At 43.0% G+C, this 14,652-nt stretch overlaps 1 protein-coding gene across 12 annotated transcripts in view; it reads left to right on the top strand.

Annotated features, from left to right (window-relative positions):
- The window catches only part of LOC129861258 (calcium-activated potassium channel subunit alpha-1-like), a 343,498-nt gene that overhangs the window by 207,112 nt on the left and 121,734 nt on the right, over positions 1-14,652 (top strand). For 7 of the 12 annotated variants that reach the window (XM_055932559.1, XM_055932515.1, XM_055932524.1 and 4 more), the window contains 6 exons: positions 1,763-1,886; positions 2,451-2,675; positions 3,093-3,285; positions 4,482-4,598; positions 4,976-5,071; positions 13,538-13,668. In XM_055932559.1, coding sequence (XP_055788534.1) covers positions 1,763-1,886; positions 2,451-2,675; positions 3,093-3,285; positions 4,482-4,598; positions 4,976-5,071; positions 13,538-13,668 — 886 coding nt within the window. Of the gene's footprint in view, positions 1-1,762; positions 1,887-2,450; positions 2,676-3,092; positions 3,286-4,481; positions 4,611-4,975; positions 5,072-13,537; positions 13,669-14,652 lie in introns of all 12 variants that reach the window. The other 5 variants (XM_055932552.1, XM_055932543.1, XM_055932595.1 and 2 more) reach the window with 2 other exon arrangements.

Raw genomic sequence — 14,652 nt, 5'->3', positions numbered from 1 at the left:
GCGTGGTTTCCTTCCTCTCTGACAACTGAGTTAGGAAAGACGCCTGCATCTTTGTAGTGACTGGGTGTATTGATACACCATTCAAAGTGAAATTAATAACTGCACCATGCTCAAAAGAATATTCAATGTCTGTTTTTTGTTTTTACCCATCTACCAATAGGTGCATTGGAAAATCTCCCTGCTCTTTGTAGTTGAATCTGTGTTTGAAATGCACTGCTTGACAGATAATTGTATGTGTTGAGTACAGAGATGAGGTAGTCATTCAAAAATCATGTTAAACACTATTATTCCACACAGAGTGAGTCCATGCAATTTATTATGTGACTTGTTAAGCAAATGTTTACTCCAGAACTTATTTAGGCTTGCCATAACAAATGGGTTGAATACTTATTGACTCAAGACATTTCAGCTTTCCATTTTTTATTAAAAACATAATTCCCCTTTGACATTATGGTGTATTGTGTGTAGACCAGTGACACAAAATGTCAATTTAATATATTTTAAATTCAGGTTGTAACACAACAAAATGTGGGAAAAGTCAAGGCGTGTGAATACTTTCTGAAGGCACTGTACATACTGTAAGCAGCTGTCACGAATCCCGCCGTAGATGGTGCCTCTTCCAGTTCGGGCGGCGCTCGGCGGTCGTCGTCTCCGGCCTACTAGCTGCCACCGATCCCCTTTTCTGTTTCATTTAGTGTTGTCTGATTTGTTGCACCTGTTTTGTGTTTTGGTTTGATTGTGGGCTATTTAAACCCAGTTGGCCCGCCGACTTTTGTGCGGGCTTGTTTTTCTGTTTGTGGTGTTTCATTTCATTCTTGTGGTGTCTGTTCTGATTCAATTTAGTCCTGTTTGTTTTGGACTGGGACTTTACGCGCCCTTGTGTGTGTGGCGTGACCGTCTCTCTGATAATTTTGGAATATTAAATCCACGTCCTTTCTGAACTACCCTGCTCTCTGCGCCTGACTCCTTCACTCTTCTCCACTTTTGGAACTGTGACAGCAGCAGTCAGGTTCCCTGATCTGAAATATGCTTTTCTGACATGTAGACAAAACATCCTTTAGTATCCTGATGTTCTTTATCTCTAGCTTGTAAGCATGATATACTATACCTCTGTAATGTGGTGCGTTCTGCTGGCAGGGAAGTCAGGCGCAAGAGAATAAACTTGGTAAAAACGGAGCTGTTTAATAAACATCAAAACCTCCGAAAACCAAAGTATACAACATAACAAATAGAGGGTGCAAAACCCGTCGCACACCAGAATTAACAATACACACCTACATACAACAAACAATCTCATGAGGGGAAACAGAGGGTTAAATACACAACATGTAATTGATGGGATTGGAACCAGGTGTGTAGGAAGACAAGACAAAACCAATGGAAAATGAAAAATGGATGGCTAGAAGATGGCTAGAAGATCGGTGACGTCGACCGTCGAACACCGTCCAAACAAGGAGAGGGACCGACTTCGGCGGAAGTCGTGACAACCTCCAACTGCTGAGCTGAAATATAAACCAGATAAATATGTCTCGCCAACTTTCAGGTTATACGACCGCATGTAAATATTGCTCAACAATTTATTGCCTTTCATCTTGATGTTCAAATATTGACCAGCGGCTGCCGACCACGCGCCAGTTCATTACGTTTTAAAACGACACAACGACGACTAGCTTTCAATCCTCCCTCCAGGTCTATCTCTTATCCTTCCATTTCTCTCCTCCCTCATCTCTCTCCTCCCTCCCTCCTTCTTTTGTTTGATTAGGCATGACCCTCTCCTCATGCCGGGGAACGAACAGATTGAGAACATGGACATGAACGTGAAGAAGTACGACTCCACAGGGATGTTCCACTGGTGCCAGTCCAAAGACATCGAGAAGGTCATCTTGGTGGGTACCTCACTCCCTCACGCTTCTCCATACTCCCTCCCGCTGAGGGGGTCATTCATCAGTGGCTGTGTCCCAAATGTCACTCTATTTCCTATATAGTGCACTACTTTTTACCTGAGATCTATGGGTTTTCTGTGGGTCCTGGTCAAAAGTAGTCAACTATAAAGGGAATAGGGTGTTATTTGGAACGTATCCGGTGACACGGTCCTCTCCCGCGACAGACGTGTCGTGTCACAAAAGGGCAGTTAAACATTGTAATGAGGTGGTTGGCATGCCATTTGCTCCATGGGGGAGTCCTGTGTATAGGACATTTCTTATACCAATATGCTGTATTAGAAATGGCAAATTACAATCTAATAGATACTATATTACAGTCAGTAGGTGAATAATAATTTCAAGGGACACTTTGTTCAGAATAACTTAACTGAATAAGGATAGCATTGGTTAGTAATTTGCAGCCTGCAGGTATAATGCTTTATTACTTGTTATAAGTAAGAGCCTTTCTAATGTCCTTTTATAAGGCTTGAATTATATTATGTCCCTGGATTTGTTTCCCTGTCTCAGACCAGAAGTGAAGCTGCCATGACTGTCCTAAGCGGCCACGTGGTCGTCTGTATATTTGGAGACGCGAAGTCGGCTTTGGTGGGCCTAAGGAACCTTGTGATGCCTCTGAGAGCTAGCAACTTCCACTACCACGAGCTGAAACCCATCGTGTTTGTGGGTTCTCTGGAGTACCTGAAGAGGGAATGGGAGACCCTTCACAACTTCCCCAAAGTCTCCATTTTACCTGTGAGTAGAGCTAAATCACATTTTGAAAATTGATGTCAGTTTGTTTTCCTCCAGAAGAAAGACACAAAAGGAATATGAGTTAATTGAAACAGAGTTAAATAACTGATACTGAGACTCAGCGATATGACGTGACCATTCACACTTTGCACAATGACTATCTTTGTTTAATGTTATATAGCTGTATATACCTTTACATTTTGTCTTTGTTCAACTACAGTGTTGTACAAGTTATTACACTGTAACAGATTACTGTGCTGCCAGTAATTTACTGTAAAAATTACAGGAAATGTTTTACAGTGTATAGAATAACTTTTTCACCTTTGTATCCCTCTCCTGTCACAGGGCACACCATCACATCTCTACTATTATCATTTATTATAGAATAATGTTTGTTCATCTTATATTCATATTTCACAGGGCACACCGTTAAGCCGGGCCGATCTGAGGGCTGTCAATATCAACCTCTGTGACATGTGTGTCATCCTGTCGGCCAATCAGAACAATATTGACGACGCATCACTGCAGGACAAGGAATGCATCCTGGCGTCACTCAACATCAAGTCCATGCAGTTTGACGACAGCATCGGGGTCTTGCAGGCTAACTCCCAAGGTAAGCAAGGGGAAGGAGTTGGCCTATCATAGTTCAGTGCTCTGCCCAGAGGGGACAGGCCCTGGCAGGAAGAATATCCCTGACCGGGTGTGTTTGACAGGAAAGCCTGGTGATTCATGTTCTTCAATGACTAGTTAGCTACTGGTTGGTTTCTTCATAATGTAATTGGTGATAATCTGGCATTATTCTGGCATAAAGCCTTACTTGAGGAAGCAAAGTCAATTAAATGTGTATTTGTTTGTAGATTAAAATGCAAATGAATAATAAGAATTATTATTATTATTCATATGTAATCAATCTGACAATTTCTATATATTTTTTATAGCAGATCATTTATCAATATTATATCAAACAATTCTCGTGTGAGGAATGGCAGTGGAGTGAGATGGTCTTCAGTAATGGCCTGTCACTCCCTGGCATTGAATGTAATGTAAATGAGACCTCTTGACCTGAAAATACATTTCTGTGCACTTTGGTTGTGTCTCTAATACTTGTATGACCTAGCGGTTTTCCGTAGTCAGCAGCAAGACACAGATGTCAAAACAAGGACCATGTATAATGCATACAGCGTCACTGAATTAATGTGTTTACTTGTCAGTTTGAGGAAAGCAAGAGATGTCAAGTCAATCTCACGTCACTTGTTTTATTATTTCGTGGCTTTAATGGAAACAAAATGGGCCACATGTAAGATTTGTTATGTTTTAGGGATGGATGAAGGGACCTCTCAAGAATATTACACTCAACATTGTGTAATATTGTCTTATTACAAATTATTTGAATGTGACAAAGAATGGCTAAAATATATATCAACTTATTATAAATAAATCATTATTTGTTCCTTTCTACTGATATACCTTCCTCAGATAATAGATAAGTAAAGGGAAAGGGGGATACCTAGTCAGTTGCTAAATGCATTCAAAAGCTAAATGCATTCAACCAAAATGTTTTTTACGCATTTAGCCCAACCCCGCTGAATCAGAGAGGAGGGCTGCCTTAATCTACACCCACGTCATCGGCGCCGTGGAACAATGGGGTTAAATGCCTTGCTCAGGGGCAGAACAACAGTGCTACATAGCAGGAATGTGTTTTGTAGTAACCCACAATGTACGCATTTATAAAGCCTTCATAACAGCTACATACAGCCTTTTAATATATGTCATAGGCAGTCATTAACGTCTATATATCTTTCCATGCAGGTTTCACTCCTCCAGGCATGGACAGGTCCTCTCCTGAAAACAGTCCACTTCATGGGGGGTTGGTCAGACAGGCTTCCATCACAACAGGAGCCAACATCCCCATCATCACTGAACTAGGTATGTCAGCAGGTATGAATGAAATGTCACTTTGACAAACTCTTTTAGGAGGGTGAAATGTGTGAAAAGGAAAAGTTTCATGTAATTATATTAATACTTTTTTGTAATGATTGACGAAAAAGCACCAAAATGAATTGCCTCATTGAGAATATGAAACATTTTCTAATCTAATCTATAGTAAGAATGTTTCAGGTTTTGACGATGACAACCAACCAAAACAAAACAGAACATAATTCCTCAGTCAATTGCTGCTCTCTAACATTCTGAAGATGATTTTCATGTTTTTAACCATTCATGACTAATACATTCATCTAATCTTAATAACCTCTTGAACATGCTTCATCATGTAACTATTTCTCCCTAACACTTGTCTGTAGCAACATTATCAAAAACAGCAGGCAAAGTCCTGCCTGTGGTTTCATTCAGTCAGGATAAAAGCAGTGGGATCAACGTACAAATAATAACAGAGCTGGGTAAGAAGCTACTGCCTCAGTGTTGCTCTACAGCCGCCTCCTCCTCCTCCTCCTCCATCCAGCTTCCTTTTGATTTCTTGTCCTGCCTGGCCCAAGAGGCTGTGGTTGCTTCCCAAATGGCACCCTATTACTTATGTAGTGCATTACTTTTGACCAGGGCCCTGTGCCTTGGTCAAAAGTAGTGCACTATGTAGGGAACAGGGTGACATTTGGGACGTAGCCCTAGTCTGGTTCATTCCCATGGTATCACTTTGAGCACATTGTACTATGTTACTCTGGGTTCTTTTGTTGCAATTCACTGTTTTGGCCTATTTTTTTCTTCCTTTCTTCATGCGCCTGTTCTTTTCTTTCTCTTTTCTGAGAATCACAAGGACCTTTCATCCCAATACAAGTCCTTGTGGCTGTTTCCAAAGTAGCATCTTAGTTCTTCATAGATCATATCCTCTGGCCAATGACCTCCTTCCTTTCATCTGACTCGTCAAATCTGACTGACGTTTATTTTCGCACCCAGCTGGAAGTGTCTGATAGAAGTAACACTTCTGAAACAAAACTCAACATCAATACTTTCTTTTTTAAAAGCTTTGTGCTTTTTGTGGTCAAAGGCATGTAAAAAAAAATTGACATCGTTTTGGGCAGTGGAAAGTATGTAACAAGACTTTTTAAAGGAATACCCTGAACAAAAATATAAACGCCACACGGTAAGTGTTGATCGCATGTTTCATGACCTGAAATAAAAGATCCCAGAAATGTTCCATAGGCACAAAAAGCTTATTTCTCTCAAATGTTGTGCATAAATTTGTTTACATCCCTGTCAGTGAGCATTTTTTCTTTGCCAAGATAATCCATCCACATGACAGGTGTGGCATATCAAGAACCTGATTAAACCGCATGATCATTATTCAGGTGCACCTTGTACTGGGGACAATAAAAGGCCTCTCAAAAATTTGTAGTTTTGACACAACACAGTGCCACATATGTCTCAAGTTTTGAGGGAGCATGCAATTGGCATGCTGACTGCAGGAATGTCCAAGAGAGCTGTTGCAAGAGAATTGAATGTTCATTTCTCTACCATAAGCTGCCTCCAACGTCGTTTTAGAGAATTGGCAGTACGTCCATCCGGCCTCACAACTGCAGACCACGTTTATGGCATCTTGTGAGGAAGCAGTTTGCTGATGTCAAGATTGTGAACAGAGTGCCCCATGGTAGCGGTGGGGTTATGGTATGAGCAGGCATATGCTACAGACAACGAACCCAATTGTATTTCATGGATGGCAATTTGAATGCACAAGAAAACAGTGAAGAAATCCTGAGGCCCATTGTGAGGCCCATTTTTTTTTACGGTATCTGTGACCAACAGATGCATATCTGTATTCCCAGTCATATGAAATCCATATATTAGGTCCAAATGAATTAATTTAAATTGACTGATAACCTCATATGAACTGTAACTCAGTAAAATCAATGAAATTGTTGTATGCTGCTTTTATACTTTTGTTCAGTGTAGATATAATTGGAACTATAGCTATATTTACAAGACAAAACGATATCTTATTGGTGTCGTTAATACTATATATTTAATCTCTTGAGGATTGTTTGCGTTGAATTTCAAAGCTTGAGGCTTTAAATATGCATGAATTCATGAGTGCATGAATGGCCTGAATATGGGTTGTAAGAGCTGACCACAAATCCAACCAGAGACAATACTCACAGATTCAATATACACTGAGTTTACAAAATATTAGGAACACCTGCTTTTTCCATGACCAGGTGAATCCAGGTGAAAGCTATGATTGCTTAATGAGGTAATTTGTTAAATCCACAGTGTAGATGAAGGGGTGGAGACAGGATAAACCTTTTCTGCAGTCAAATGACCAAAGCGCCCTCTAGTGCCATCATGGGTGGAATGTTATTACTATTTTTCATAATTAATAAACATTTATTGATTTTTACACCAAAAATCCAGTGTTTCTATGTCAAACGGTTTTGTTATATTTCAGTCTTCTGTAATGTACATTGGGGGAGTGCTGCAGAGATGGTTGTCCTTCTGGAAGGTTCTCCCATCCCCACAGAGGAACTCTAAAGCTCGGTCAGAGTGACCATCAGGTTCTTGGTCACCTCCATGACAAAGGCCCTTCTCCCCCGATTGTTCAGTTTGGCCGGACGGCCAGCTCTAGGAAGAGTCTTGGTGGTTCCAAACTTCTTCCATTTAAGAATGATGGAGGCAACTGTGTTCTTGTGGACCTTCAATGCTAAAGACATTTTTTGGTACCCTTCCCCAGATCTGTGCCTCGACACAATCCTGTCTCGGAGCTCTACGGACAATTCCTTCAACCTCATGGCTTAGTTTTTGCTCTGACATGTACTGTCAACAGTGGGACCTTATATAGACAGGTGTGTTCCTTTCCAAATCATGTCCAGTCAATTGAATTTACCACAGGTGGACTCTAATCAAGTTGTAGAAAAATCTCAAGGATGATCAATGGAAACAGGATGCACCTGAGCTCAATTTCGAGTCTCATAGCAAAGGGTCTGCATACTTATGTAAATAATGTATTTCTGTTTTTTATTTGTAATACATTTGCAAACATTTTTTAAAGCCTGTTTTCACTTTGTCCTTTTTTTTATTTATTTTTTATTTCACCTTTATTTAACCAGGTAGGCTAGTTGAGAACAAGTTCTCATTTGCAACTGCGACCTGGCCAAGATAAAGCATAGCAGTGTGAACAGACAACAACACAGAGTTACACATGGAGTAAACAATAAACAAGTCGATAACATGGTAGAAAAAAGAGAATCTATATACAATGTGTGCAAAAGGCAGGAGGTAGGCAATAAATCGAGTAATTACAATTTAGCAGATTAACACTGGAGTGATAAATCATCAGATGATCATGTGCAAGAAGAGATACTGGTGTGCAAAAGAGCAGAGAAGTAAATAAATAAAAGCAGTATGGGGGGTGAGGTAGGTACATTGGGTGGGTAGTTTACAGATGGACTATGTACAGCTGCAGCGATCGGTTAGCTGCTCGGATAGCAGATTTTTAAAGTTGTTGAGGGAGATAAAAGTCTCCAACTTCAGAGATTTTTGCAATTCGTTCCAGTCGCAGGCAGCAGAGAACTGGAAGGAAAGGCGTCCAAATGAGGTTTTGGCTTTAGGGATGATCAGTGAGATACACCTGCTGGAGCGCGTGCTACGGGTGGGTGTAGCCATCGTGACCAGTGAACTGAGATAAGGCGGCACTTTACCTAGCATAGCCTTGTAGATGACCTGGAGCCAGTGGGTCTGACGACGAACATGTAGCGAGGGCCAGCCGACTAGGGCATACAGATCGCAGTGGTGGGTCGTATAAGGTGCTTTAGTAACAAAACGGATGGCACTGTGATAGACTGCATCCAGTTTGCTGAGTAGAGTATTGGAAGCTATTTTGTAGATGACATCGCCGAAGTCGAGGATCGGTAGGATAGTCAGTTTTACTAGGGTAAGTTTGGCGGCGTGAGTGAAGGAGGCTTTGTTGCGGAATAGAAAGCCGACTCTAGATTTGATTTTGGATTGGAGATGTTTGATATGAGTCTGGAAGGAGAGTTTGCAGTCTAGCCAGACACCTAGGTACTTATAGATGTCCACATATTCTAGGTCGGAACCGTCCAGGGTGGTGATGCTAGTCGGGCGTGCGGGTGCAGAGAGCGAACGGTTGAAAAGCATGCATTTGGTTTTACTAGCGTTTAAGAGCAGTTGGAGGCCACGGAAGGAGTGTTGTATGGCATTGAAGCTCGTTTGGAGGTTAGATAGCACAGTGTCCAAGGAAGGGCCGGAAGTGTACAGAATGGTGTCGTCTGCATAGAGGTGGATCAGGGAATCGCCCGCAGCAAGAGCAACATCGATGAAGACGGCTGCACAGTAATGTCTTTTATCGATGGCGGTTATGACATCGTTTAGTACCTTGAGCGTGGCTGAGGTGCACCCGTGACCGGCTCGGAAACCGGATTGCACAGCGGAGAAGGTACGGTGGGATTCGAGATGGTCAGTGATCTGTTTGTTGACTTGGCTTTCGAAGACCTTAGATAGGCAGGGCAGGATGGATATAGGTCTGTAACAGTTTGGGTCCAGGGTGTCTCCCCCTTTGAAGAGGGGGATGACCGCGGCAGCTTTCCAATCCTTGGGGATCTCAGATGATACGAAGGAGAGGTTGAACAGGCTGGTAATAGGGGGTGCGACAATGGCGGCGGACAGTTTCAGAAATAGGGGGTCCAGATTGTCAAGCCCAGCTGATTTGTATGGGTCCAGGTTTTCCAGCTCTTTCAGAACATCTGCTATCTGGATATGGGTAAAGGAGAAGCTGGGGAGGCTTGGGCGAGTAGCAGCGGGGGGGGTAGGGGCTGTTGGCCAAGGTTGGAGTCGCCAGGAGGAAGGCATGGCCAGCCATTGAGAAATGTTTGTTGAAGTTTTCGATTATCATGGACTTATCAGTGGTGACCGTGTTACCTAGCCTCAGTGAAGTGGGCAGCTGGGAGGAGGTGCTCTTGTTTTCCATGGACTTTACAGTATCCCAGAACTTTTTGGAGTTAGAGCTACAGGATGCAAATTTCTGCTTGAAAAAGCTGGCCTTTGCTTTCCTGACTGACTGCGTGTATTGGTTCCTGACTTCCCTGAACAGTTGCATATCGCGGGGGCTCTTCGATGCTATTGCAGTTCACCACAGGATGTTTTTGTGCTGGTCGAGGGCAGTCAGGTCTGGAGTGAACCAAGGGCTATATCTGTTCTTGGTTCTGCATTTTTTGAACGGAGCATGCTTGTCTAATATGGTGAGGAAGTAACTTTTAAAGAATGACCAGGCATCCTCAACTGACGGGATGAGGTCAATATCCTTCCAGGGTACCCGGGCCAGGTCGATTAGAAAGGCCTGCTCGCAGAAGTGTTTTAGGGAGCGTTTGACAGTGATGAGGGGTGGTCGTTTGGCCGCGGACCCGTGGCGGATACAGGCAATGAGGCAGTGATCGCTGAGATCTTGATTGAAGACAGCAGAGGTGTATTTGGAGGGCAAGTTGGTCAGGATAATGTCTATTAGGGTGCCCATGTTTACGGATTTAGGGTTGTACCTGGTGGGTTCCTTGATGATTTGTGTGAGATTGAGGGCATCAAGCTTAGATTGTAGGACTGCCGGGGTGTTAAGCATATCCCAGTTTAGGTCACCTAACAGAACAAACTCTGAAGCTAGATGGGGAGCGATCAATTCACAGATGGTGTCCAGGGCACAGCTGGGAGCTGAGGGGGGTCGGTAGCAGGCGGCAACAGTGAGAGACTTATTTCTGGAGAGATTAATTTTTAAAATTAGAAGTTCGAACTGTTTGGGCATAGACCTGGAAAGTATGACAGAACTTTGCAGGCTATCTCTGCAGTAGATTGCAACTCCTCCCCCTTTGGCAGTTCTATCTTGACGGAAAGTGTTATAGTTGGGTATGGAAATCTCAGAATGTTTGGTGGCCTTCCTAAGCCAGGATTCGGACACGGCGAGGACATCAGGGTTGGCAGAGTGTGCTAAAGCGGTGAGTAAGGCAAACTTAGGGAGGAGGCTTCTGATGTTGACATGCATGAGGCCAAGGCTTTTTCGATCACAGAAGTCAACAAATGAGGGTGACTGGGGACATGCAGGGCCTGGGTTTACCTCCACATCACCCGAGGAACAGAGGAGTAGCAGGATGAGGGTGCGGCTAAAGGCTATCAAAACTGGTCGCCTAGAGCGTTGGGGACAAGGAATAAAAGGAGCAGATTTATGGGCGTGGTAGAATAGATTCTGGGCATAATGTGCAGACCAGGGTATGGTGGGGCACGGGTACAGCGGAGGCAAGCCCAGGCACTGGGTGATGATAAGAGAGGTTGTATCTCTGGACATGCTGGTCTCAATGGGTGAGGTCACCGCATGTGTGGGGGGTGGGACAAAGGAGGTATCAGAGGTACGGAGAGTGGAACTACGGGGTCCATTGCAAACCAAAACAATGATAACTAGCCTGAACAACAGTATGCAAGGCATATTGATATTAGAGGGAGCCATGCAGTAAGGCGTAAAGTGATTGCAGGTCTTCATTGGGAGAGCTAGCTAAAACAACAGGTGATATAACAGCAGCTAGTCAGAGCTAGCTAAAACAACAGGTGATATAACAGCAGCTAGTCAGCTAACACAGCAACAGTAGGTAAAAATGGCGACGGCTAGGCAGAGAGGGTCGGATTAACTACACACAGATCCTGAGTTAAAGCACAGAGCCGACAGATAAAACACAAATAAACGGAATGGAGTACCGTGAATTAATGGACAGTCAAGCAGGCATCAGCTATGTAGCCAAGTGATCATAGTGTCCAGGGGGCAGCCGTAGATGGGGCAGTGAGGCCTCCACTAAACTAGCCCGCGGCGTTTAAAGTTAGTAGCCCGGGGGGAGGTCTGCTCAGACGGAGGGGGTCTGCTCAGACGGAGGCCGGTTGAGGGCACAGCGGATGGGCTATTCGTCTGCAGACCAGACGTGGTCGTGTCGACAGAGAATCCACAGAGGTGGATTGCAGGAGAGTGTTTTGAAGTTGAGTTTTTAAGAAGAAAAAAATATATATAAAAAGAAATGCGAAGAAAAATATATAAAATATATATACACGGGACAGGACGAGGACAAAGGACATCTGACTGCTACGCCATCTTGGATTCGATTATAAAACATTATGGAGTATTGTGTGTAGATTCAAGAGGATTTTTTATTTTATTTAATCCATTTTGTTTAAGACTACCAATAAATTATTTGACCCTGATTTAGCCCACTGCAATAAAAAGTTAAAGAAGGATTTTTAATCCATTGAGACATGGATTGTGTTTGTGTGACATTCAGAGGTTGAATCGGCAAGAAAAAAAGATTTAAGTGCCTTTGAACAGTGAATGATAGAAGGTGCCAGGCGCACCGGTTTGAGTGTGTCAAGATCTGCAACGGTACTGGGTCTTTCACGCTCAACAGTTTCCTGTGTATATCAAGAATGGTCCACCACCCAAAGGATATCCAGCCAACTAGACACAACTGTGGCAAGCATTGGAGTCACATGGGCCAGCATGCCTGTGGAACGCTTTCGACACCTTGTAGAGACACCTTGTACATGGCCCAAAGAATTGAGGCTGTTCTGAGGGCAAAAGGGGATGCAACTCAATATTAGAAGGTGTACCTAATGTTTTCTACACTCGGTGTATGTTTGGTTTCATCAACAATGCCTATTAAGATCTTCTCCAAGTACAACAATGATTTGAATGTATACTTTTGAAATACTAAACCCCCTTTCATTCTCATAACAATCCATATCCCCTGCCATTGACTGTTTAAAGCAATCCCTCTGTGCTATCAGGCATTGTGTACGTTCTATCACTGAATATGTGATGCTTCATAGTCACTGTTGGATGTGAACCATGTCTTAGATTAAGTTGCACATTTAGTCTGTATGTAAAAGTATATAGTATGCATGATAATTCTTTACTCCATATGGTTGAGCTTTTGATCAAATTGATTTGTACTGTATTGTATATTCAGCAGCCTACACCTTGACCAAACCGGCCCATACGCGCGTCCACCATTGTGGTCATGTTGATTTTTGTCTCTCCCTACAAGACACGTTTATGACGCGTTTATGAAGTTAAAATATCAAAACCAACTGTGAACCAACTATTCATTTGGAGACTGGTCGAAACACACATGAAACATTCATGGACATTTAGCTAGCTTGTTGTTGCTAGCTACTTTGTCCTGGGAGATAAACATTGGGTTGTTATTTTACCTGAAATCCATAATGGTCCTATTTTTTGCTGGATCTCTGTAGAATTTTTACCCATTTTGAGTTAACACACAATTTTCTACTTTGACAATTATTTCACTGGTAAAGGGGAGACCTAGTTCGTTTTCTTTGATTAAATCAAATTAAATTGTATTTGTCACATGCGCCGAGTACAACAGGTGTAGACCTTACAGTAAAATGCTTACTTACAAGCCCTTAACCAACAATGCAGTTTTAAGAAAAATAAGTGTTAAGTAAAAAATAGATAAGTAAAAAATACTTAAAGAGCAGCAGTAAAATAACAGTAGCGAGGTTATATACAGAGGGTACCGGTACAGAGTCAATGTGCGGGGGCACAGGTTAGTCGAGGATTAATCTCTCCACATTCATCTTTCAATCACCCACGTGGGTTAGTATGCTTGGGAAAACCAATGAGTAGATGGGAAAGGCGGGACTTACAGCGCATCAGCGCATCCAAACTGCCCGTTGACTCACGAGCAGTTTGAATGAAATGAGTGAATAACATGTATGTGTTGCAATGCTCACGCACGCAACCTGGCCGGTCTAGTCGGCATGTTACTGGCAAAGTCAACAGCATGTGTTTCATGCTATACCATGATACTGTAGTAGCATACACATCAATAAGTTCCTATTTGTATGTCTTTCTCCACCAGTAAATGACTCCAATGTTCAGTTCCTGGACCAGGATGATGATGATGACCCTGACACAGAATTGTACCTCACTCAGCCCTTCGCCTGTGGGACGGCCTTCGCAGTCAGTGTGCTGGATTCCCTGATGAGTGCGGTAAGACACAAAACCCAGACCTGAAGGCTTGTGTTGGCTCCCCTGAGCGATTGGCTAGGCTTTAGCTCAGTGGGCTCGCCAGAGACCCGGGTTCGGACCCCAGTTGATAACGCAAAGTGCTTGTGGTTTAGACATTTCATAACCTAAATGCGTAATGAAAATATTGGTTAGGAAGGTGTAACTATAGATGTTTTTAACTAAAAGGTATCTATACAGACATCATCATATCAAGCAAGGTCTTAGTGGAATCCCATTGGTACAATTGCATTTTATGTCCCAGTGTTTAAAAAGCTCCAGGAAGACAGACACGAAAGCCTGGCACTTTACCTGGTATGATGGCTTCATCTGTCTACCTTTCACATTGACTGAGAAGCTCCCTTCAAGTGCGATTCACTGTAGACAAAGGTCATGCTACTTAATAGATTGGCCTCGTCCATCATTCTGCTCTGGAGCCCTGACAGCGGCCCAGCCAGGGGACATGTCCCTGTGTAGAACAAACAAGGACAGACAGACAGAGAGACAGCTGTAGCCTCTATAGTCTACAGCGTTAGAAAGCGGCAGACATCACAGTACAGGCTCACTAATGGGGAACAAAGCAGTGATCAAGATGTGCATGATATTAGGAAGAAGGGACAGAGAAATCAAAAGGCCTGAACATGTTCTCTAGTCTACATTGGTGTAACTGACTAAAAGGAGGTTGTTACATATTTATTATCCTACCACTGCTACTCTACTGTCGTCTCTTCTCTATCCAGCTAAACCTTTCGTTCCCGATCTTACCACTCCTAAGAGTACTTCAACAGCATGAATGTGTAGGAACAAGTCACTGTAGCTCTATCTGATGGACGTGAATGGAGAGGAGTGAGAGAGAGAGTAACCTGCAGTAATTGGAATATCCTGTTTGTTCTGTCTGGGTGCAGGGCGACGTGAAGAGACAGGCCAGGGTTAGATAGCACTGTCTCTTCAGGCTGCATGGCACTTTGA

Source organism: Salvelinus fontinalis, chromosome 1 (genome assembly GCF_029448725.1).
Source record: "Salvelinus fontinalis isolate EN_2023a chromosome 1, ASM2944872v1, whole genome shotgun sequence".
NCBI classification, from domain to species: domain Eukaryota; kingdom Metazoa; phylum Chordata; class Actinopteri; order Salmoniformes; family Salmonidae; genus Salvelinus; species Salvelinus fontinalis.
The sequence above is the reverse complement of the archived record's forward strand: the minus strand, read 5'-3'. Positions and strand labels throughout refer to the sequence as shown.